General features: G+C 36.2%; 1 protein-coding gene across 1 annotated transcript; it reads left to right on the top strand.

Moving 5' to 3' along the window:
- LOC306658891 (uncharacterized protein) lies at positions 1-27,171 on the top strand (the record flags this gene model as incomplete). Its single annotated transcript, XM_079136198.1, has 4 exons — positions 1-25; positions 7,589-8,071; positions 25,049-25,087; positions 26,699-27,171. 4 exons carry the CDS (start codon positions 1-3, stop codon positions 26,944-26,946), a joined length of 795 nt encoding a protein of 264 aa, XP_078992324.1. The 3' UTR covers positions 26,947-27,171.

Below are 27,171 nucleotides of genomic sequence, written 5' to 3'. Positions count from 1 at the left end.
ATGAATGGAACTGAAGACCATCATGGTAAGTTAAATAAGCCAGACTCATAAAGTAAAATATTTTTCTCTGATATGAGGAAACTAGACCAAAATAAAGGTTGGAGAAGAGAAGAATAGAAAAGGAAAAAAAAAAGGGATGGTAGGGTTCATGAAAATAGAAGAGATACCAACAGAATATAGGAAGGAGATTGAAGGAAAGGGGGGAGGGATGAGGAGAGGAAAGTGGAATTAATCTGACCAAATTTTTCTATGTAGCCATGTGAATATACAACAGTGAATCTCACCTTTATGTGTATTCACAAAACACCATTAAAAATAACTTTCATAATAGAAGATCAGCCGAGTAGAGGAAAGGGAACAGGGGGAGGGGGAAGGAGGTACTGGGGACTGAATTAGAGCAAAATATGGTTCTTGCTTGTATGATTACTTCAGAATGAACCCTAATATTATGTACAACTAAAATGAACTAATAAAATATACAAAGAAGAAAAGAAATATTATGTCCTTAGAATATACCTTAAGAATAGCTAATATATCTGGTCCAACAGCCTGAAATACAAATTAAACAGCTATGAACTGAAAAAGTTGTCACGTATTCTAGCTTACATACAATCCATAAAGTGTAGAGCTAAGATGTGATTCCCAGTCCTTATTCCACCATTATAAAAGTCTGTTTCACAATTAGAAATGTGAAGAGAGAGCCTACAGATTGGGAGAAAATCTTTGCTAGCAACTTTTCTGACAGAGGCTTAATCTAAAATACACAAAGAGCTCAAAAAACTTTACACTAAAAAAATTAAATAACCCAATTAATAAGTGGGCAAATGAATTAAACAGAAACTTCTCAAAAGAAGAAATACAAATGGCCAAAGGGACATGAAAAAATGTTCAACATTATTAGCAATTAGGGAAACACAAATCAAAACTACATTAAAACTTCATCTCACACTGATCAGAATGGCCACCATCAAGAATATGAATAATAATAAATGCTGGAGAGGATATGGAGAAAAAGGATCACTTTTGTACTGTTGGTGGGATTGTAAATTAGTACAATCATTGTGGAAATCAGTATGGACGGTCCTCAAAAGACTAGGCATGGAACCACCAGGTGACACAGCTATACTACCTTTCAGTATTTATCCTGAAGAATTAAAGTTGCCTTACTACAATGGCACATGCATACCATGTTTTTAGCAGCATGATTCACAAGATCCAAACTATAGAACCAGCCTAAGTGTCCTTCAATGGATTCATGGATAAATAAAATACTACAAATAAAACACACTGCAGTTTTATTAATCCATAAAGAAAACAAAATTATGTCATTTACAGGAAAATGGATGGAACTTGAGGCCATCATGTTAAGTGAAATAAGTCAAACTCAGAAGGTCAAAGATCATATGTAGAATCTAGAGAGGAAAAAAGAAAAGACAGGTGGGGGTGGATCTCCTAAAAATCAAGGGAAGGGTGGGAGGGGGGCAAGAATGGAGGAAGGAGGGACTGTATAGAGGGAAAAAAGAGGGGTCGGGGGGAGGAAAATAACAGAATGAATGAAACACCATTACCCTATGTAAATGTATGATTTCACAAATGGTACACCTCTACTTCATGTACAGAGAAACAAGATATATCCCATTTGTTTACCATAAAAATAAATTTTAAAAAATCAAGGGGAGATCGATAGAGGAAAGGGAACTAGCAGTGGGAAGTTTGGAAGGAGGGGAAGTGCTGGGGGGAGAGATTGTCAAATTATATTGTGTGCATTTACAAATATGTAATAATCCCATCATTATGTACAGCTTTAGAAAGCACAACTAAAAATAAAAATTTGGAAAAAAGTCTTTTATAATTTTCATAAAATATTCATCTAAAAATCAAGTTATTAAATTTACCCATGTATATCTTCATTTGGGGGCCAATCCTGGATTCTTTCATAGGATTTGATAGAGGTGTTAGATTTTCATCAGAAGCCCAGACATCCATTCCAAGATTATTAGAGGAAATATATTAATAAACAGAAACTTAAAATTCAGTCAGAAATAGTCATAACCTTTTAGAAGTAGAGTTTGAACTTCGAATAAGAAAAAGAGCAAATCTGTACACTATTTTTATCAAAGGAAAAATCTATGGATATTTTGCACTTTGCTATAGTGGAAATTATTAAACTTAAAACAATGACGTAAATATCGTCAGCAAGCAAAGTTTTAGAGAGTATTTTTAACTGTTAGAATGTTTAATCTCCTGTGGCCAAAAGATCATAAAATGACTAAGTGTAAAGTGTGGGCACTATGAGGAAAGAGAGGGAAAGTGGGGGACCACTTTAGGTAGAGGGAAAATCAGGATACAAAATGTTTCTAATGGTTTAGATAAGAAGTGTACCCAAAAGCTCATGTATGAGACAATGCAAGGAAGTTTGGAGATGAAATGATTGGATTATGAGTCTTAACCTAATCAGTACATTAATCCAATCCCCTGATAGGGATTAACTGGATGGTAACTGAATGCTTGTGGCATTCTTAAAAGATCAGTTTCTTTGATGCAATTCTTCACCTGTGGAATAAGATGCCTTGAAACACTTCTGACACTTGAGTGTCTCGAAGACACATCTAATCCCGCTAGTAAAAATGACATTCAATTAAGACTATGATAATTCTATAAGCATGCCCATCTTTGGTTTTAATACAGAAGGCACCTGCTACTTTGGCAGTAACAAGGTCATTGCAGGGAAACAGCTTTAGATCATTTGCTAATACTGCCAACAGTAGTATGACGTGCACTTTTTCAATCCATATGTTTTCACAGTGTTTATACAATTGAATAGATAAATGGTATGTAAATGAACTGGTGCTTTTTCATATGCATTATCATATTCAGATAAATCTCAACACTGGCTTTAGGAATGCAATTCTTTTGGGGTTCTGCTTTTCACAGAGGTGAAATTTTAGTAACCCTTTAGGGAAGGTAGACGTTTTAAGAGTACAATATTCATAAACTGAAACAATTTTTTATAAAACTCTTGGACACCGTGTAAGAGAAAATGCAATTACTAATACATATTAAACAAATAATAGGCACAGATTGTATGGAGAAAATCCATAATGTACAACAAAGAGCATCAGTAAGTTTGTTATGCTATCAGTCATTCCAGAATGTGAATGGATGAACATGCTCATTTAGAATTGTCACAAATAGGGACAGAAGGATGAAATAAACAGTGTGTATAGGAAAAATCCTCTCTCCACCTATTCAGATACTACCTGATAGATAAAATGCCACTCTCATGAAGTCTTCTTTTATTGAAAAATTCCTCCATGACTCTGCAAAGAATTGTTAACAGGCAGAAGTTTCCTTTGTTCTTGTGTTCTTTAAAAAATATATATTTCATAAGACACAGAGCAGTGTGTTGTGTGACCAAGGAGATTTATTTATTTTTTGGTGCAGGGAGGTATACTGGGGAATAAATTCAGGGCCACTAGACCACTGAGCCACATCCCCAGCCCTATTTTGTATTTTATTCAAAGACAGGGTCTCACCGAGTTGCTTAGTGCCTGGCTTTTGATGAGGCTGACTTTGAACTTGCAATCCTCCTGACTCAGCCTCCAGAGCCACAGGAATTACAGGTGTGCACCACCATATCTGGCTCAAGGAGATTTATTAAGCAAAAGGTGCAGGTACACGCCCAGGACCGGAGAACAGGTCATCCTGATCAGGAGCATCATCCCACCCTGGATTTGGGTTCATACTGTCTTTATGTCCCAATATTGTCTGAATTTTGTTCTTCCCCTTTCCCTATCTCATGATTGATTGGCAGTGTCATATAACTCCAAGTGAAAGGCACGTACACTCTCCCAGCATACCCCAAAAAGCCCACAAAGAGGGTGGATGCAAAACTGTAATGCTTGGTGATTTGCCAAACAGTACCTTAGGACATATTTCAGCTTAGTGTGCATGCACCTGGAGAGTGGTTGGGACCAGTTTGACTGAACAGGTGTGCTACTTCCAGATAAAACCCACAGTTATTACTGGAACTGGGCATGGGCTTCTTGTCACCTGGTCTTGGGACCCCTCCTCTTGGTTTACCCCTTTATCCTCTTCCTTCCTGTGGTCTTGCTCAGGTCTGTACTAACTACCTAACAAATTGACCTCATGTGTTTCCTGATGTAGTGTACTGAGAAGGATATAACATCACCAATTTGGTATTGCTGCAAAAGAGAATGTTTAACCTGAATCTAACCAAGTTAGATGTCTGAGTTTCTTAGAATTGTCTTCATTTTTAAGTGGTTTTGGTCACTATATTTAAAAGAATGAAGACAATTCTAAGTAACTCAGGCATGAATCTCAGATTAAAAAGATTGATGTTTAGGTTCTCTCTAATATGTACGTCAGAAAATAAAAATCAAAGTTTAAAAACTCATAAAAGGGACATTTAAGATGACTGAAAATTTAAAGGGGAATGGTATAAGTAGGTTCTGAATATAGAGAAAGAGGCCTATGCCTGGTAAGAATCACATATCACAGTACTCTGTTCTCCATTCCAGGATGCAGGGACTATGCCTGTGCCCCTAATCTGCTAAATGGCTACAGCTGGCTGTTTCGTGGGAAAATCTCTGGGTTCATAAATCAGAAGCTCTGAAAAACAGGCTGAAATTTGGAGTGGCAAAAGGACATAAGGATGGCACTGGGTAGTCTAACTGCTCTGGGCATGAATATAATATAATGCGCAGTAAAAATCCTCAGTGTGGTTACACTGTCAGAACAAATACCATACCCATTATTACGCACATAGAGTAATATACAAAATTTTACTTGGGTCACCAGGATCCTCAGAGAAATTTCTTGGGAAAAAAATAAAGCAGAGAACTTAATAAAAGTCACCCAAATGAGTCAAATAAATTGAGAATGTCTGTGAGGTACATTTCTAAAACTTTAGAAATGCATAGAAAATTAATTTCTAGTTTACAAAATAAAGGACCATTGTTCTAAGAGCAAATAACTGTATTAATTCTGATCTTATTTGTTCAATTTAAGTTTGTTAAGCAGAGGGTTTAACTGGTCATTTCCCCTCCTGTTCATATCTTTTTTCTTTCACTATCATTTCCCCTTCTCTAAAACTATTCTATTATTTCAAAGAGAAATGTGTATATTTTTTATTCTTTTCTAAATTTATTTCAGTCAGGGTATCTCTCATCTCTGGCCATATATATTTTTTTCTCCTTCTTAATTTTGGTGAGAGATGTCATTGGGAAGGAGAAGTAAATCTATGTTCCAGATGAGAAAATTTCTGCCATAGTTATTACAGTTAGTCTGCTTAGTGTCCTTACAGTTTATAATACACTTCCATAGATCACTGTTGCATTTTACCATAAACCCAGAAAGAATGTAGGACAGGGAAGAGTATGGTCGTCCAGATCACCCAGATCATTCAGGTGACAAAACTGAAGGTCACTAAGTTGAGGGACCTATGGATATCTGAGATGGATACATCTTCTGAAGCTGCAGTCACTGAAAGTTTACATGCTTTTTGATAAAACTGTCCATGGCACTGATTGGTTGGACTCAATATGATGTTTCCATTTTTGAAACAAGTAATATTATAAATTAAGGTTCTTCCTCCTACTAACCTTCTATAACTGGAGTTGCAAATTCAAATGTCAGGAAGGTTAACATATTAAATGAGAGATATCCAAAATAAAATTATAAAAATTGACAATAGGTCTCAGTGCTGCAGAGTCTAGGAAGGGATGGTGAACTGCCTCCAGACAAGGAGAGGCTTTCTTTATGTAGAGAAAACAGCCAAATTGATTACAATTGACTATTGCTTTGTATGACTGTGTACCTGTATAAATCGTTTTTTTCCAAATCTGATTTTTTAAGAAATCTGTATTGTATGTGATATCTGACCTTCAGTTGAAGCAATTTAAAAACATGGACTCAATCAAAACTTTTTTTATTTTAATTTATTTTTATTGTAAACAAATGGGATACATGTTGTTTCTGATTGTACATGGAGTAACAGCATACCATTTGTGTAGTCATACATTTACAAAGGGTAATGATGTTGGATTCATTCTGTTATTTTTTCCTTTCCCCCACCCCTCCCACCCTCTTTTCCCTCTATACAGTCCCTCCTTCCTCCATTCTTGCCCCCCTCCAACCCCCATTATGTGTCATCATCCGCTTATCAGTGAGATCATTCACCTTTTGGATTTTTGAGATTGGCTTATCTCACTTAGCATGATATTCTCCAATTTCTTCCATTTGCCTACAAATGCCATAATTTTATTATTCTTTATAGCTGAGTAATATTCCATTGTGTGTGTGTGTGTGTGTGTATATATATATATATATATATATATATATATATATATATATATATATCACAGTTTCTTTATCCATTCATCAATTGAAGGGCATCTAGGTTGGTTCCACAATCTGGCTATTGTGAATTGAGCAGCTATGAACATTGATGTGGCTGTATCTCTGTAGTATGCTGATTTTAAGTCCTTTAGGTCAAAACACTTCTGTATGTGAGATTTGGCCACTAGTTTGAGATATCTACTGGTCTGATAATTCCCCTCCCCAAACACCAAATGCCCTTTAACCCTTACCCCCAACTCCAAACTCTAGAACTATTATCTCAAGTCCTATACTTCCTCAATTTAGTTATTTGGATGTATATATTTTTTAACACTTAGGTATAGTTATAATAATACATCATTTTATATATATATATGTATATATATATATGCTATTATATTTTTAAAAAGTGTACCACTGTATAATTTCAGAAGTTAGGTGTTGTTAAAGTACATCACAGATTCTATAATATTCTATAATATTTGTAAGAGGTGGGCTGGGGTTGTGGATCAGTGGTAGAGCGGCTTGCCTAGCATGTGTGAGGCACTGGGTTCGATCCCCAGCACCACATAAATCAAAAACCTAATATTTGTAAGATGTGCATATATTTGATTTGGTCCATAACATCACTATTTAAGGAAACAGTTCTTGACTTTTTTTTTTTTCCTTCTCTATCATTGTTCCTACATACCTATCAGATGAGCCCCAGGAAATAAAGATGGGCGAACCATCAATGATTTTATTCAAAATGACAATTTGGCCAAACGATTTTGAAGCTTCAACTTACTTAACGATAACTGGTTATTTCAGATTGTTAAGTCAGTGGAACCTCTAAGTTTCCACTTAACCTGGAACATTACTTTGGCAGCAGTTTATTTTTACATCTTCTTTTTCCCAAATGCAAGCCTGTTTTGTTTTAAAGATCTAGGTTTCTTCATAACTGCGTTGCCAAGCACTACCCCAGACACGGAAAGCTGCCAATAAACATCTGTCGAGTGTTTGAATGAATGCAAGCATACAGAGCACGTCTATGCAGTGCTCCATGGTAATCACTTCCCTAACTTCATCTTCCCACGTTTCCCAGAACAAGTTCAAACCACATACGTTTATTAAACTAGTTATTTTCACTCGGGGCGCGGTACTGGGGAAATAAAAAACAAATGCAAGTTGTTCCATTTATTTGGCATGTCCTGCATGCTCTAAGGCTCTTTTAAAAACATTAAAGTAGCAAGGCCCGTTTGCATACCTGGAGGGCTCTCACGGACCCCACACTCCAGGCACCTGAAATCTCAGCTTCCCTCTCTGCTCCGCAAGGCAGATAAGACTCGAAGCAGCCACAAGGCGGGAGGACGCCGCCCCGCGCCGCAGGAAAATTACGCCGGTGCCCGGGTGGTCACACAGGCCTCGGGTGACCAAAGTACTGGGCTCCGCAAGGCGTGCGTACAGGTGCCGCAGACTCGCGCCTCGATCGAGGCACCACCCAGGAAAGCGGAGGAACACTCCCATGCGGCACCCGTCATTCCCGAAAGCAGGCGCTGGGGGCGCGCTCCCGGTCAAGGCCCGCACTGCGCGTGCTCCTGGGTCGCCGGGCACGGGCGCGAGAGGGCGGGCGGAGGAGGCCTGGGGGCGGTTGGTGGTCTCTCGGCTGCCGGGAGGGTCGTGAGCTCCGTTTTCGCTGCCCAGGCGCTACAGAAGCGCTCTGTCCCTCCAGGTGAATGTCGTGCTGCCCGTTAGGCGCCCAGGACGCTTTCCTGCCAGACACTCCCGTGCTTGGGTTGCAGCCCTGCTCTGTGGGAAAACCGCGGGGGTGGCATAAGGCGGGCAAAGTTTGGGGTGGCCCGAGGTCGTGGAGCCGCTCGGGACGCTGGGACTTGTAGTCTCCAAGGGCCTGTCCCGTCGGCCTGCCCTCCCGTTTGGGGAAGTGGTGGGGTTGAAAAACTTCACTGTGGAGCTGGGAGACCAGCGCTTGACTGGCATCAAGGCGGGTTGTCCTGTTCGTGTGCCTGCGGGACCCTTTGCTGGACCCCTTTCTAGATTTGAGGCGATGAAAACAAGTCCTGACCCAGCCTTCGTCCTCACTTCAGAATAAGCAGAAAGATGAAGTTGCAAGGCAGGATGCAGCGAACAGAAATTAACCCTGCAAACCAAGTGCCTTTGGAGGTCAAGGATCAGAGCCGGAAAACAAAACAAAACAAAACAAACTTTCCCAGGAGGTGGAGTAAAATTTTTCTCTCCAACACATATGTTCCTCGGAGTCTTTGGGTTTTCAGGAGTTCCCATAAAGAACCCCAACTGTTTTGGCAGTTATTTCCTAGTACCATAATATTTGCTGCCCTTGGCGTGGTATCTTGAACTTAGTACTAAGGCGGAGACCCTTTTCCCTGCCCTCAGAACATTACTGAATTCCAAAGGAAGGAAAACAGGGAATCATTCAGTGCTGGCCCTCCCAAATTGGCTTCCTTGTCTGGCTGCACCCTCTTGCCTCAGTAGGCCTGAGTGAATGGGAAAGCAGGCAGTGGGGGTGTGAGCAACAGGAACAGATTGTGCCGTCCATGCCATTCCTGTGGGCTCCCATTGCCTCTACAGTCTGTAGCCATCACACCTCAGGGATAAAGAGTATTGAGACTCCTGTGAAGCCCAGAGTATGAAAGATGGGTGTATAAGTCATAAGACCCATTTACTGATTAACAATACCAGCTCATTTTTTACCTCTCAGAAAAACTGATATGGCAAGACAGTTTGGAGAATATAAACCCAGAGAGTGAGGAGTTAGTTTGGCTATTTTAGAGGTGGCATTCTTCATTGCTATGGAGAAAGAACTTTCCGGGAAATGACTTACTTAAGCCCATAGCCCAGGACACCTTCTCCTTCAGGCCGTGTTAGAGATCCACTGACAGATTCTTTTCACTGCCCTTTTATTCCATCACATGATGCCACCCCAACCATATTCTTGCATTCTTTCTTCATTCAAGGCATAATCTTTTTTTTTTTTTTTTTTTTTTTTTTTTAAACAAATGGGATACATGTTGTTTCTCTGTTTGTACATGGCGTAAAGGCATACCATTTGTGTAATCATAAATTTACATAGAGCAATGTTGTTTGATTCATTCTGTTATTTTTTTCCCTTCCCCCCACCCCTCCCACCCCTCTTTACCCTCTATACAGTAGTTCCTTCCTCTATACTTGCCCCCCTCCCTAACCCTAACTCTAACCCTTCCCTCCCCCCCATTATGTGTCAACCTCCACTTATTAGCGATATCATTCGTCCTTTGGCAAGGCATAATCTTGAGAAGGACACTACTTTCTTAGTCATATCATGGATTTGATGATATGAGTACTTTACCACAAGACAGGAGTTTTCTTTTTTACTTTCTATTTTTTTCACTAGTGCATTATAGTTATATATAATATTTGGTAGATATAACATTTGGGGTCATTTTAACATAATTATACAAACATGAAATATAATTTGCTCCAGTTCAACCATCAGTACTTCTCTTTCCTTCCTGCCCTACCTCCTCTAGTTCCCTTTTCTCTATAATCTACTGGCCTTCCTTCTATTTACTTACAGTTTCTTAAATTAGTGCATTATAGACATAAAAAGGTGAAATTCACTTTAGTATGTTCATATATGAACACAGGATAGTTTGATCGATTTCATTCCACTGTTGTCTTTTCCCATTCCTCCTCCCTCTTCTTTAATCCCCTTTTTGTACTCCACTGATCTTTTTTCTATTTTTATGGTAGTCCTACCACCCCCAGCCCTTTACCCCTCATTTTTGTCTAGTTTTTGAATATGAGAGAAAACATTTAACCCTTGACTTTCTGGGGCTGGTTTGTATCACTTAGCATGATATTCTCCAGTTCCATCCACCAGAAAATTCCATCATTTCATTCTTCTTTATGGCCAAGTAAAATTCCATTGTTTATATATACCGCATTTTACTTAGCCATTCAGCTATTGAGAGTTATCTGGATTGGTTCCATAACTTGCCTATTAGGAATCACACTGCTATAAACAGTCCCTATGCTATAGTATAGGGACTAGATCCCTATACTATGCTAATTTTAGGTGTTTTGTACAAATACCAAAAAGTGATATAGAAGGGTCATATGGTAGTTCCATTTCCAGATTTTTGAGGAATCTCCATTCAGAGTAGTTGTGCTAATTTGCAGTCCTACCAACAATATAAGAGAATGTATTTTCTCTTGCATCCTTAGCAACATTTTATTATTTGTATTCTTGATAATTGCCATTTGGACAGGAATGAGATGAAATCTTAATGTAGTTTTGATGTGTATCTCCCTAATTACTAGGGATGTTGAACAGTCTTTTCATATATTTGTTGGCCATTTGTATTTCTTCTTCTGAGAAGTGTCTGTTTAGTTCTTTTGCCCATTTGTTAATTAAGGTTATTTGGGTTTTTGTTTTGAGTTTTTTGAGTTTGTTGTATTCTAGATATTAATCCCCTGTCTGAGGAGCAGGGGACAATGTCTTTCTCCCATTTTGTAGGTTTTCTCTGCACACTCTAAATTTTTTCCTTTGCTGTGCAGAAGCTTTGTAATTTTATATCTTCCCACTTATTGATTCTTAGTTTTATTTCTTTTGCACTTTAGGAGACTTGTTAAGGAAGTCAGTGCCTGTGCTAATATATTGAAATGTTGAGACTACATTTTCTTAGAGCAATTGCAGTTTCTGGTCTAATTCCTATGTCTTTAATCCTCTTTGAGATGACTTTTGTGTAGAGTCAGAGAGTTTCATTTTTCTACTTAGGGATATCCAGTTTCACCAACACCACTTGTTAAAAATCCTGTCTGTACTCCAGTATATGTTTTTGGCAACTTTTTTGAGTATCAGATTACCGTCTTGTGGATTTGTCTGTGTCTTCTGTCCTATTCAACTTGTCTTCGCATCTATTATGGTGTCAAAACCATGCTGATTTTATATTTATAGCTCTGTAGCATAACTTGAGATCTGGTATTGCGATGCCTCCAGCATCGTTCTTACTGAGGATTACTTTGTAAATTCTGGGTCTCTTAGTATTACAGATTAATTTTGGAACTTTTTTGGTTAATTTTTTTAAGTTAATTTTGGAACTTTTTTGGGGGAAATAATCCTGTTTTTTTTTTTACATGACAGTAGAATATATTTTGAAATATTATACATATGTAGAATAAGATAACTTGTTACAATTAAGATCCCAGTATTGTGATTGTACATGGTGTGGAGTTACATTGGTTGTGTATTTATGTATAAGGATAGGAAAGAAATGTCTGACTCATTCTACTACTATTCTATTACTGTTCCCCTCCTTCCCTTCATTCCCCTCTATCTAGTCTAATGAACTACTACTCTCCCCCTTTCTTCCCCCTTCTAAGGTCTTATTCGATTTCTTTCTTTAGTGTTCTGTAGAGGTATTACACCTCTTTTGTTAAATTGATTCCCAAATATTTCAATTTTTTGAGGCTATTGTGAATGGCATAGTTATCCCTGATTTCTCTTTTGTTCCTGTTATATCTTATTTAATAATATTCTTCAAGGAAAACTAATTATAGACAGATGTGAATAAATTTTAACTGTATCAAAGAGAATATTCTTTATGGGTATTCTCTCTTGAATAATGATTTCTGTTTTAGCAACAGGCCATTCTTTGTTGAAGAAGTTTTATGTATAACTCGTATGCAGTTAAGGAATAATGTTCTCTGTTAAATACATAACTTTATTTTGAAAGTAGGATTTCAGCTGGTTCATCATTGGTGTATAGGAACACAACTGATTCATTGGCATCAATTTTATATCTTGCTACTTTGCTCAATTCATATGAGTTCTGGAAACTGGTGGCATTTTTTTTGGGTCTCCTAACTAATAGAATTTAAGTTCTCTCTCTTTCTCTTCATTAGTTTGGTAAGGGTTTATGAAGTTTACTTTTTTTCAAAGGACCAACTTTATTTCATTGTTTTTTTGAATTTTTTTGTTTCAATTTCATTAATTTTGCCTCTAATTATTTCATATCTTCTGCTTTTGGTGTTCATTTGTTCTTCCTGTTTAGAGCTTTGAGATGTAGTGGTAGGTTATTTAATTGGTGACTTTCTGTTCTTTAAAGAATGTGCTCAATGCAATGAACTTCCCTCTTAGAACCTCCCTCATAGTGTCCCAGAGGTTTTGAAATGTTGTGTTGCTATTCTCATTTACCTCTAAGTATTTTTTTATTTCATCCCTAATTTCTTCAGCTATCCATTGGTCATTCAATAGTATAATATTTTGTCTCCAGGTTTTAGAGTATTGATTTCTAATTTCATTCCATTATGATCTGATAAAATTCAAGGTATTCTCTCTATTTTTTTGTGTTTGCTAAGAGTTGGTTTGTGGCCTAGGACATGGTCTATTTTAGAGAAGGATACCTGTGCTACTGAGAAGAAAGTGTATTCAGTTACTGATGGGTGAAATATTCTATATATTATCTGTTAAGTCTAAGTTATTAATTATATTTTTAGTTCTGTATCTCCTTTATTTAGTTTTTGTTTGGCAGATGTATTGAGTAATGAGAGAGGCATGTTAAAGTCACCCAGTATTACTGTATTGTGATCTATTTGATTCTAGAAATTGTGAAGGGTTAGTTTGATGTATGTAGGTGCTCCATTATTTGGGGCATAAATATTTAAGATTATTATGTCTTATTGATATATTGTTCCCTTATGCAGTATGATTTGACCTTCTTGGTCCCTTCTGATTAATTTTGACTTGAAGTCCATTTTATCTGGTATTGAGGATAGAGACGCCTGCTTATTTATGAGATACATGTGAATGATAATGTTTTTCCCATCTTATTACCTTCAGTGTGTGGATGTCTTTGCCTGTGAGGTGAGTCTCTTGGAGACAGCATATTGGTGGGGCTTGTTTTTTAATCCAATCTTCCAGTCTGTGTTTTTTGATTAATCAGTTTTGACCATTTACATTCAGTGTTATTATTGAGATATGATTTTCATTCCCTGTCATTTTGATTTATTTGTGGTTTTTAATTTGAATTGATTCTTCCATAGTGTAGTTCCTCCCCTGGCTGGTTTTCACTTTTATTTTTCATTCTTTTTAATGAAATATTTTGCTGAGTATGCTTTGTAGTACAGGCTTTCTGGTTATGAGTTCTTTTAACTTTTCTTTATCGTGGAAGGTTTTTATTTCATCTTCAAATCTGAAGCTTAATTTTATAAGGTATAATATTCTTGGCTGGCATCCATTTTCTTACAGAGTTTGGTATTTATTATTCCATGACCTCTTGACTTTAAGGGTTTGGTTTAGGAAATCAGTTAGATCCATATTGGTTTCCCTCTAAAAGTAATCTCTCATTTTTCTCTGGCAGCTTTTAAAATTCTATTCTTATTATGTATGTTGGGCATTTTCATAATAATGTGCCTTGATTTGAGTCTGTTGTAATTTTGTATATTTGGTATCCTGTAAGCTTCCTGTATTTGGTTTTCCATTTCATTCTAAGGTTTGGGAAATTTTCAGATATTATTTAATTAAAAAGATTGTATATTCCTTTGATTTGTATCTCTGTGCCTTCATCTATTCTGATAAATTTTAAGTTTGGTCTTTTCATGGTATCCTATATTCTTGGAAGTTTTGTTCATGTTCTTTCAACATCTTTTCTCCATGGTCAACTTTATTTTCCAAATTATATACTTTGACTTCATTGCCTAAAACTCTTGTCTTCCAGTTGCTCTGGTCTGTTGGTGATGCTTTCCAATGAATTTTTAATTTGGTTTATCAAGTCCTTCATTTTGAGGATTTCTGCTTGTTTTTTTTTTTTTTTTCCAGTCTCATCTCTTTATCATTGTGATCTTTTGCTTCCTGTATTTTCTCCCTTACATCATCTTTTACCTCACAGATCAATTTAACTATGAACATTCTAAACTCCTTCTCTGTCACTGCTTCTACTGTGGTGTCAATGGATCCTGTTATTGATTTGTTTGAGATGATTTGTTCCCTTTTTCATGTTGTTTATGTGTCTACCCACTTCACAGTATGGTTTTCAGGTAGTAGTTTCTATCCTATAAAAGTTTTAAAAGAATGTCATTGGTATTTCAATGGGAATTACTTTGAATCTGTACAGTGCTTTTGGTGGTATGGCCATTTTGACAATATTCTGCATATCTGTATATGTAGAGGTCTTTCTATCTTCTAAGGTCTTCTTCAATTTCTTTCTTCAATATTGTATACTTTTATTTGTAGAGATTTTTGTGAATGAGATAGTTTTCCTGGTTTCTTTTTCAGCAGATTCATTATTGGCCTATAGGAAAGTGATTGATTTATGTATGTTAATGTATATGCTGTTATCACCTCTAGAAGTATTCTGATAGAGTTTGTTGGGTTTTCTAAATATAGGATTGTGTCATCAGCAAACAGATAATTTTTCTTCTTCTTTCCCTATTTGTATACCTTTAATTTCTTTCTCTTTTCTGATTGCTTTGGTTAGAATTTGAAGGACTATGTTGAATAAGAGTGAGTGGCTATTCTTGTCTTATTTCTGTTTTTAGAGGAAATGCTTTCAGTGTTTCTCTGTTCAGCATGATGTTGGCCTTCAGTTTGTTGTACATAGCCTTTACAATGTTAAGGTAAGTTTCTTTAGTGTTTTAAATATTAAGGTGCTTGACTTTGCCAAATGTTTGTTATGTGACTATTCAGATAATTATGTGATTCCTGTCCTTAACCCAAATTAAGTGGTGAATTACATTCATTGATTTGCATATATTGGCCCAAACTTGCATCCCTAGGATGAATCCCAGTTGATCATGGTGCACTATCTTCTTAATGTGTTTTTGAATTTGGTTTAGAAATATTTTGCTAAGGATTTTTGCATCTGTGTTCATCAGGGATATTGGTCTTCAGTTTTGGCATCAGGGTGATATTGGCTTCATAGAATGAATTTGGCAGCGTTCCTGCCTTTTAATCTGTCATGGAATAATTAGAGGAGGATTGACATTAATTCATATTTCATATTCTTGTAGAACTTGGCTGAGAATTCTTGTCCTAGAGTTTTCTTTGTTGGGAGTTTTTAAATTGCTGCTTCAATTTAATTGCTTGATACTGCTCAGTTTAAGTTTTCTCTCTTCTCATAATTCAATTTGGATGGTTATGTGTATAAGAATTTTTCAGTATTTTCAAGATCTTCTAGCTTAGTGGTGTATAAATTTTCAAAATAGTTTCTAATGATCCTTTGGATTTCAGAAATGTCTATGTTAATATCTCTTTCATCTGTAATTTTTATGATTTGGGTTTTCTTTCTCTTTTGGTTTGTTTGGCTAAGGGTTTGTTAATCTTATTTATCTTTTCGATGAGACAATTCTGTGTTTCATTTTTCCTTTGTATTTTTTATTCTCAATTTCAACTCTGATCTTAATTATTTCCTTCTACTGATTTTGAAGTTAGATTATTAATTTGGTATCTATTTTTTTAATGTAGGCATTCAGTGCTATAACCTTTTTTTCTTAAAGCTGCTTTCATACTATCCCAGAGATTTTGATATGTTGTATCTGTCTTCTCATTTATTTCTAACAGCTTTTTGTTTTCTCCTGATTACTTCTGTGAGCCATTCCTCATTCAAAAGTGTATTTTAAAATATCCAGGTGTTAGAATGATTTCTGTTTTGTATCTTGTTGATTTCTAATTTCAGTCCATTATGAATTAATGCAAGGAATTATCTCTATTATTTTTTTGTATTTTCTAAGAGTTGATTTCTGCCCCAATATATGATCTATTTTAGAGAAAGTTCCATATGCCACTGAGGAGAAAGTTAATTCAGTTGTTGATGAATGAAACAGTCTATTAATGTCTGCTAAGTCCATTTGATTAATAATATTTTTTAGTTTTGAAAAGTCTTTATGACCTATCTGGTAGTGAGAGAGATGTATTAAAATCACCCAGGATTATCGTGTTGTGGTTTGTTTGATTCTTTTTTTTTTTTATGAAAAGAGTTTGTTTGATGTACATAGGTACACTATCATTCGGGGAATATATATTTACAATTATTATATCTTGTTGGATGGTTCACCAGTATGAAATGACCTTATTTTTTTTAAAACCACATTTACACTTTTATCTATACTGTTACCTTCACTGTACTATTTATTTATTTATTTATTATTTTTTATATTTGTAGATTTGGGTTACCCTCCAGTGTTCTTTTTTTAAAATTTTTATTTGTTCTTTTTAGTTATGTATGACAGTAGGATGTGTTTTGACATATTATACATGCATGGAGTATAACTTTCCATTCCTGTGGTTGTACATGTGGAGTTACAATGGTTATGTATTCATATATGAACATAGGAAACATATATCTGATTCATTCTACTGTCATTCCTATTCCCATCCTACCTCCCTTCCCCTCATTCCCCTTTGTCCAATCCAATGAACTTCTGTTCTTTCCTCCCCTCCCCCTTATTGTGTGGTAACATTCACATATCAGAGAGAACATTCAGCCTTTAATTTTTTGGAATTGGCTTATGAAATGACCTTTCTCTCTTCTGAATAATTTGGCTTATGTCTGTCTGTTTATCTGATATAAGAGTAGCTATCCCTGCTTGAATTCAGTTTCCATTTGATACTATATCTTTTTTAATCCCTTAACCTTCACTCTGTAGATGTCTTTGCCTGTGAGGTTAGTCTTTTGTAAACATGGTTATTTCTGGGTTTTAATTCAGTCTGCTAATCTATGTCTTTTGATAGGAAAGTTTAGACCACTGTTTTTATAGAAATGATTTTTATTTTCTAACATTTTATTTTTAATGCTTAATTCAGACTTATCTTTTAATTGTCTATTCTTCTAGTGTAGTTCATTCCTATGCTGGTTTTTATTTTTATTTTTCATTTCTTCTACATGAAATATTTCTTGAATATGTTTTGTAGTGCAGGCTTAATGGTTATGCATTTTTAGTTTCTTCTTATCCTGGAAGATTTTTATTTTATCTTAAATTCTGAAAGAATAGTTTCGCTGGGTATAGTAATTGTGGTTGGCACCCATTTCTTTTAGTGCATGGTATATATTATTCCAGGTTCTACTGGCCTTTAGGGTCTGGGTTGAGAAATCATTTGAAATCTAAATTAGCTTAACTTTAAATATGACCTGCCATTTTTTCTCTTGTGACTTTTAAAAATCTATATTAGTCTGTAAATTAGGCATTTTCTTTTTTCTTTTTTCATTTTTAAAAAATTTGTTCTAATTAGTTATACATGACAACAGAATGCATTCTGACACATTGCACACAAATGGAGCATAACTTCTCATTCCTCTGACTGTACACGGTGCTGAGTCATACCAGTAGTGCAATCATACTTTTACATAGGGTAATAATGTCTGTCTCATTCTGCCGTTATTCCCATCCCCACCACCCCCATTTCCTCTTACTCCTTTCTGCATAATCCAAAGTTCCTTCAGTCTTCCCCATTCAGCCACTATGGATCAGCACCTGCGTATCAGAGAAAACATCCAGCCTTTGTTTTTTTTGGGATTGCTTATTTTACTGAGCATATTTTCCAATTCCATCCATTTACTTGCATATGACATAATTTCATTCTTCTTTAAAGCTGAGTAAAACTACATTGTGTATATGTACCCCAACTTCTTTGTCCATTCATCTGTTGAAGGGCATCTAGGTTGGTTCCATAGTTTAGCGATTATTAATTGAGTTGCTATAAACATTGATGTGACTATGTCACTGTAGTATGCTGATTTTAGGTCTTTTGAGCATAAACCAAGGAGTGAGATAACAGGATCAAGTGGTGATTCCATTCCAAGTTTTCTGAGGAATCTCCACACTGCTTTCCATAATGGTTGCACCAATTTGCCATCCCACCAGCAATGTATAAGTGTACCTTTTCCCCCACATCCTCACCAACACTTATTATTGCTTATATTCTTGATAATTGCCTTTCTGACTGGAGTGAGATATGAAATCTTAGAGCAGTTTGCATTTGCATTTCTCTAATTGCAAGAGATGATGAACATTTTTCCATGTTGGTCAGTCAGTTGTATTTCCTCTTCTGTGAAGTGTCTACTCAGTTCCTTGGCTATTTATTGATTTAGTTGTTTGTTTTGGGGTTTTAAGTTTTTTGAGTTCTTTATATATCTTGGAGATTAGTGCTCTCTCTGAGGTACATGTGGTAAAGATTTTTCTCCCATTCTGTAGGCTCTTTCTTCATGTTATTGATAGTTTCCTTTGCTGAGAAGAAGCTTTTCAGTTTGAATCCATCATCAATATAATGTGCCTTGGAAAGTATCTGTTTAAATGTTGCCTATTTGGAGTTCTATATGCATTTTGTATTTGAATTTACATTTCCTTCCTAAGATTTGGAAAATTTATCTAATATTTCATAGAAAAGATTGTGTATTTCTTTAGTTTGTTTTTCAGAGCTGCCTTCTATGTTAGTGTTTCTTAGATTTGTTCAGTTAACATCTTCATTGTCAACTTTATTTTCAAGATGATGTTCTTTGTCTTCATAACTTGATATGATAGCAAAGTAGTGTAATCTGTTGGTGATACTTTCCATCGGATTTTTAATTTGATATATTGAGTCTGTCATTTCTAGGATTTCTGTTTAGTTCTTTTCCAGAATCTCTATCACATTATAGAAATGATCTTTCACTTCCTGTATTTTCTCTTCAAGTTTATTTCTTACCTTTCTTCTTCTAGCTCATTAAACATTTTAACCATGAACTTTCTAAATTCTTTGTCTTGACATTTCCTCCTCTGTGGTGTCAATAGAGTCAGTTGTTGGAGTATTGTGGGTCAATTGGGGCAATTTCTTCCCTTGATTTTTCATATTTCTTTTGTGTCTACCCATCTCCTGGCATGATTGTTTCTACTCTTATACAAGGGACTATTTTGTGAGCTTCTTTCTCTAAAGAGCCCTGGCCTGGGAAAATATCCAGGTATTGATACTTTCACTAAGGTGAGGCTTTCTTGATGCAGCCACACTGCGGCTGCTGCTGTGGAGCTGGGAGATCAGAGCAAACACTTCCCTGCTGTCCTGGAAAATGCTTACCTTATGGCCTAGGGTATACCTAGCAGAACAGGAGTAAAACAGGCACAGAGATGATTTTAACCAGCGTGATTCAAGTTGGAAAATTGAAAAGGAGCCCAACTCACTTTTCCTGTAAGTCTGACTGCTCACGTAACCAGTGAGTGGAAAATCTGAACAGACAAAAATGAATACATTCAGGAACTAAGCCTGGGAAGGCTGCCATTCATGGATGGCACAGGGGATGGAGGATTGCCTTCCCTGCCCTATGAATAGAATCTGTGGGAGGTTCCTGAGATCCAGACTCCCAGCAGAGGCTGGAAACTGCCAGACCCTAGAGGTGTGTTGATCTAATCTCTGTAGAGCAGACACTACCCAACAAGCCCCTGAGGCCTGACTAGCCCTAAGCACCATGTGCAAGAAATCCCATCATAAAACTTTGATGAGGTGCCACTCCAGCAGTGGATCAGTCTACTCACTGCAGAGAAAACTCCCTCTCACAGTTCTTCCCATTCCATTCTAACTCCCACTGGTGAGGGGGAAGGTTTATTTGAATCAGCTTCAGGCTTAGGCCATTCAACTGACAGCTTAGAGAGCAACAGGAAAAGAGTAAGGGGTTAACAATCCTCACCCTTTCTCTCACAGTACATAACTCAAGAAAAAAGACAGTCAGGCATAGATAGGGACCATCTATTCTCGTCAGCTATTTTGACTACCTCAGTGGAGATTATTCATTTTTCATTAAGAACCCCCCTTTTTTATCATTTTCTTTTGTGTATGTGTGTGTGTGTGTGTGTGTGTGTTTGCTTGCCTTGCTAATTGGTTGCTTCTGAACTTATATACATGTGCATATTTGTATCATATTTTTGCATTTTTAGCATTTAAAAAATATAATTTTTCTTTTCTTTTGATGGTTAGGGTGTTTGGTTTGTATATTTTGGTTCGGTTTTGTGTTGTTTTTGTTTTTCTTTCTGTCCTTTCTTCTCCTGCTAACAAATGCTATTATTCTCTCTCCCTTTACATTATTACTTCTATTTTTCTCCTCTTTCCTTATAACCATCACCTGCTACGTCTATTCCACATTCTGTCTGTTCACCTTTAGAAATTGTAAACTTTTCTTTACCTTCATATCACATTTTCTTTTCTCTTAACTTTATTCTTACCATAATTTAGAACTAATTGACTTGTGTAACTCCTGCCCCACTATTAATGCACTTATTACAGCTATAGATGACATAGTTGACACCAGTTGTTTGCTTTAATGCCAGACCTAGTTCATGGTTACTGATTGTTTTTGGAGTTGGCAATTGATAACTCCACTATTTCTATTTTGTGTGTATATGTGTGTGTGTGTGTGTGTGTGTGGAGGGCAATTAACATTGTAAATATCATAGTAGGAACCAGGTATTTATTTTAATGCTATATATTGTTTGAGTTGGTTGTTGCTACTGTTTGCTGCCCCTCCCCGCCCCAATTCATTGAGGTGCTAGGAACTTACAGGAACCCTGCAGGTTCACAGGGTAGAAACTCCGCTGCTGAACTAAACCAAAAGACAGTGCTCCTTGATCCATGCATAAATTAATGACACTCGATCTTCAGCTCTACTTTAATACAAAGAATAGAAGAGACAAAAACCCAAACTCATGACCAGGTTAAACAAATAGAGGTGTTTAACACCTAGAAACAGAGTCTCTAGCTCCCACTGATGGATGTCTACTGCTAAAACAAAAACGGAGAAAATTAACACAAAGGCTCTGGATACCATAACTACAAGGGGTTCTCAATCCAGATAACTCTTGGATACTAGCAAGTGAAGACTGTGCCTCAAAGAGAAATCCCTTCCAAGAGATGCCTAAAACCCAACACAGGAATACAAGAAATGTAAAACAGCAACCTCACAACACCTCCTAAAGTTCATATATCACCATTAACTGACCCCTCCCAAAATTGAAGTGGATGAAGTATCAGATAAAGAATTCAAAATAATCACTATAAAAATGATTAATGAATTCTAAGAGATGACAAAAAAACAACTGAATGAATTACAGAAATCAGTTCAAGATAGAAATAAATTCAACAAGGAGAAAGAAATGTTGAAAAAGAAGCAAATGGAAATTTGGGGAATGAAAGACACAATGAATCAAATAAAGTATTCATTTCAAAGTCTAATAGAGTAGACCATGCTGAAGACAGAATTTCAGAGCTGTAAGACAAAATGCCTAGCCTTGAGCATTAAGACAGCTTGAAATAAAAAACGGTAAATGGGGCTGGGGATATAGCTCAGTTGGTAGAGTGCTTGAGCCCTGGGTTCAAATCCCCAGCACCGCAAAAAAAAAAAAAAAAAAAAAAAAAGACAGTAAGTAACTACAACCAAAATGTACAAGAACTCTGGGACAACATTAAGAGGACAAAAGTTTAAAAATCATTAAAGTTGAGGAGGGTTGTGACATGCAGGATAAAGGAATGAATAACCTCTTCAATAGCAGAAAAATCTCCAAACCTTCAGAGTGAAATGAACATCTTCATACAGGAAGCATGCAGATCCCTGAATAGACAAGATCAAAAAGAACCCCTTGCCAGGCACTGTGGTGCACACCTGTAATCCCTGCAGCTTGGGAGGCTAAGAGAGGAGGGCTGTGAGTTAAAAGCCAGCTTCAGCAAAAGTGAGGTATTAAGCAACTCAGTGAGACCCTGTCTCTAAATAAAATACAGAATAGGGTAGGGGTATGGCTCGGCGGTTGAGTGAACCTGAGTTCAATTCCCAGTAAAACTCCCCTCCAAAAACAAAAAAAGAACCTCTCCACAACAAATTATAATTAAAATGTCTAGCATACAGAACAAGGATAGAATTTTAAAAGCCTCAAGAGAAAAATGCCTTGTCACATTTACAGCAAGCCAGTCAGAACTACTTGTGATTTCTCAGCATAAACCTACAAGCCAGGAGGGCTTTGAATGATGTGTTTCAACTCCTTGGAGAAAGTAACTATCAACGTAGATTGCTATAGCCAGCAAAGCTAGCCCTCAAAAGCCACAATGAAATAAAATGTTTCTAAAGTAAGCAAGGACTAAAATAATTCATGATGATTAAGCTGGCAGTATAGAACTTGCTAAAAGAAATGCTCCCTGCAGAAGAAATATTTTTAAAAAACCCCAAAAAACCCAGAGCTCACAAATGAACAAGTCTCATTTGAAGAGTAGCTAAGCAGATGAGAAACAGGACCAAATTAAACATGATAAATAAATCACAGTGACATGAAATAATACACATTTCTCTATAATAACAGTGAATGTAAATGGGCTCAACTCTCCAATAAAAGACGTAGGCTAGCAGAATGGATTTAAAAACAAGATGCAAGTATATGTTGTTTGTGAGACGTATCTTACAGGCAAAGACAGCCACATGCTGAAAGGGAAAGGATGGAAATTGATATATTATGCAAATACAGCTCCAAAACTAGCAGGAGTGGCTAGCAAAATATAAAATTAACACAAATGAATCAGTTGTGTTCCTATACACCAATGATAAATCTTAAGCTGAAATCCTGCTTTCAAAATAAAATTATGCATTTAAGAGATAACAATTCCTTAACTGTATAAGAGTTATACATAAAACTTCAGCAAAGAATGGCCTGTTGCTAAAACAGAAATCATTATTCAAGAGAGAATACCTTATTATAAAAAATATTCTCTTTGATACAGAGTTAAAATTTATTCACATCTGTTTATAATTAATTTTCCTTAAAGAATATTATTAAATAAGATATAACAAGAAAAAAAGAGAAATCAGGAATAACTATGCCAATCACAATAGCCTCAAAAAATTGGAATATTTGGGAATCAATCTAATAAAAGAGGTGTAACACCTCTACAGAACACTAAAGAAAGAAATTGAAGACCACCTTAGAAAAGGGAAGGATCTCCCACATTCTTGGATAGGCAGAATTAATATTGTTAAAATGGCCATTCTACCAAAAGTGCTATACAGATTTAATGCAATTCCTATTAAAATTCCAATGACATTCTTCATAGAAATAGAAGAAGCAGTCACAAAATTCATTTGTAAGTAAAGAGGCCCAGAAGAGCCAAAGCAGTCCTTAGTGAGAAAAGTGATGGAGGAGGCATCACCATACCAGACCTTAAATTATACTACAGAGCTATATTAACAAAATCAGCATGGTACTAGCACAGAAACAGACATGAAGAACAGAAGAACAGATTAGAAGACACAGAGTCAAACCCACATAAATACAGTTATCTCATCCTAGACAAAGGCACTATAAACATACATTGGAGAAAAAATAACCTCTTCAATAAATGGTGCTGGGAAAACTGGAAGTCCACATGTAGTAGAATGAAATTGAACCTCTGTCTCCCAACCTGCAAAAACTCAACTCAAAGTGGATCAAGGACTTGGGCATCAGACCAGACTCTGTGTCTACTGGAAGAAGGAGGCCCAACTCTCCACCATGTTGGCTTAAGGGCTGACTTCCTCAATGAGACTCTAGCAGAATGGGAGAAAATCTGTGCCACCTGCACCTCAGACAAAGCATTAATCTCCAGGATATATGAATAACTCAAAAAACTTAGCATCAAAAGAACAAATAACCCAATCAATAAATGTGTTAAGGAACTGAACAGGCCCATCACAGAAGAAATACGATCAGTTCAACATCTCTAGCAATTAGAGAAATGCAAATTAAAACTACACTGAGATTTTTATCTCTCCCCAGTGAGAATGGTAATTGTCGAGAATGCAAGCAACAATAAATATTGGTGAGGATGTGGGGGGAAAGGCACCCTCATACATTGCTTGTAAGACAGCAAATTGGTACAACTACTCTGGAAAGCAGTAAGGAGATTCCTCAGAAAACTTGGAATAGAACCAACATTTGACCCTGTTATGCCACTTCTCAGTTTATATGCAATGGATGTAAAATCATCTTATTAGAGTGATGCAGCCACTTCAGTGTTTATAGCAGCTCAATTCTCCATAGCCAAGCTATGAAACCAACCTAGGTACTCTTCAAAAGATGGATGGAGAAAGAAAATATAATATATAAATAAATAAATAAATAAATGTATACACACACACACACACACACACAAATGGACTGTTACTTGACTATAAAGAAGAATGAAATTATGGCATTTGCCAGTAAGAGAATGGAACTGGAGAATATCATGCTAAGTGAAATAAGCCAGTCACAGAAAAACCAAAGGCAGAATGTTCTCTCTGATATGTGAATGCTAACCCATCACAAGGGAGGGGAAGAGTAGTAGTTCATTGGACTAGACAGAGGGGAATAAAGGGAAGGGAGAGGGGACAGTAAGAGGAAAAGACAGTAGAATGAATCAGATATAACTTTGCTATGTTCATGTATGAATGTACAATCAGTGTAACTCCACAACATGTACACCGCAAGAAAGAGATCCTATTAGAATAAGATATACTCCATGTATGCATAATATGTCAAAATGCACTCTACTGTCATGTAGAACAAATAAAAAATGAACCATAAAAAAAACATAAACATTGTTCCACATTTACCTGGTTAGAAGTGGACTCATGTTTGAACCTAATGTGGCTTATATTGTTTTTCATTAGAAAACTGTTTTCCTCTCAACTTCTACCAACACTTCACCTGTGTTCCTTACTTTTTTACTTCACAGAAATTTTGGCACTCGTAAGTGCAGAGGCAGAAGTCAGAGGTAAGTGTTGACTTGACTCTGGGACCATCTTTTTCATTCCTCAGTCACCATCAGTGAGATATGAACTTGTTAGACAACAGTGTTTCTTGAATTCACACATACTCAGGATTTACATACCACCTCTGCCTTGACATCTTGAAACAACCATCATTTTTTCTTTCTCTTATATGTCTTTGAGTTGCAAAGCTAATCGATCAAACCATAACTAGGTTTCATTAATCATCTGTACCTAGGTTTTCAGTGGCCAGCATCTGTTATCAGCTAAGCCAGAAATTTAAGTTTCTTTACCCTTATGATAACTTCTATGATTATAAATCTGTACCCTAAACTCACCCATTTTCTTCCATTAGGCTGAATTTATCTTAATGAAAAGGTTGGTCAATACAAATCCCTTATTTTCTTTAGGAAAACTTCTCTATTGCTGATTTTGGATTGAGTTAATACTAGTATAGTATTCAAAAGAGGGCATGTAAGAAAAGTTCTTCTCCTGTCTTTCTTTTTTTGCCCCTCCTTTCACTCAGTACCAAATGTGGGGTCAGGTCACAACCATACTATATGAAGAGTGCAAATTTCTGTTTAAACTTATAACCAAGTTTAATTTCATATAGAATGAACAATTTTATAAAAATCAATTTCAACTTTTTGTGGTAAATTTCTACGTTTTAAAAACTTCAGTGACTTTTTCAGCTATTACAAACAGGATTAAAATTACTCAAAGGTATTCTAATCAAGTGGATAGACCTAAAATAAAACTTGAAATATGCCACAGAAAACAAAAAGACCAAAACCAAAATACCATGTTTCAAGGAAAATGGAGGCAGCTGAGATCCAAGTCAGGATTCCTCCAGCCCTCTTCCCACTAGGAAAAGGCATAAATAGGGTTATGTAACATTGCATATTAGAAATTTGGGTTGGGGAATATCACTGGGCAATATAGTTTTATATAAACTATGAAACATTAACATTTATAACCTACAATCATCTGGTAAGTGTATATTTTAGTAGAAGTTTATTAAGAAACTCATGGGTGTAGCAAAAGTTGTAATTTTATGTAGGCAATTCATTAGCCTTGTCCATCTTCAATATCAAAGAAATGTTCTTTGTCTTTATAAAATATGACCCATTGATTTGCTGTTATATCAGAATGATTCTGTTACTTTCCTTAACTTCATCTTTTAAGGAGGCAAACAGACCTGCCATAGTCCTGGTTCTCCCTGCAAGATGAAGAGGGACCTACAAAATATCTCCTACTTCCATTCTCTTTGGTCAGTAAAGTGCATCCACTGGACTAGATTCCTGTACTCCCTGTCTAGTTCACCATGGTGCAGCATGGAATGAGTCTGCCCACCTTCCCCATTCGACTGTCAGTAAAAGAATATAGGTACTCATTTCTTCATTTAGAACAGTGATCTTCATGAAATTTTAATCTTGTTCCATTTGAGATGATACATAGCACTGATTTTTACAGGATTGGCAAGATGAGGATAATTCATGAAGCTCCACAGTAGGTACATGGATAAGGACAATATTCTCCTTTGTTTAATATTTGAAAGTTCTGACAAAAAAACTTAAAAAGTAACTTGTTTTAACTTGTTTTCATTTTATCAGTAGAGTGGCTTTTCCAGAAGAAGGTCAGTGAACAGTCTTCAAATGGATTTAGCTGCAGGGCACAGAGTAGATTGATGCCATATTCTTCACCTGAAGTCCCATCTTCATTGTATCCCAAGATGTTTCAGTTGACTCATATAGAGCTAAAAATTCAATGGATATGGAACAGCACAAAAGGTCTGATTTTTAAGCTTTTCATTAAAATTATGGTATGTTTGTATATTGCAGAGCTGAAGGAAAGAGCATTATAGTTAACTACCAAAACAAAGACAGAATTAGCATTGAATAGGTAATTTTTAAACACAGCTTGTAATATTATAAAAGTAGTGATCCATGTTGTGTGTTTCCTTCGAAACTGTAGAGTGTAGTATACCTAATGAAGCTGACAAGGTGAAATACAAAAAGTTGTTGCCTTTCCAAAACTGGAAATCTATATGATTTGGTGAGACTCTATCCTTAATTGCATCATGAATTGC

This window comes from Sciurus vulgaris (assembly GCF_902686455.1).
Source record: "Sciurus vulgaris genome assembly, chromosome: 4".
Taxonomy (NCBI): domain Eukaryota; kingdom Metazoa; phylum Chordata; class Mammalia; order Rodentia; family Sciuridae; genus Sciurus; species Sciurus vulgaris.
The sequence above is the reverse complement of the archived record's forward strand: the minus strand, read 5'-3'. Positions and strand labels throughout refer to the sequence as shown.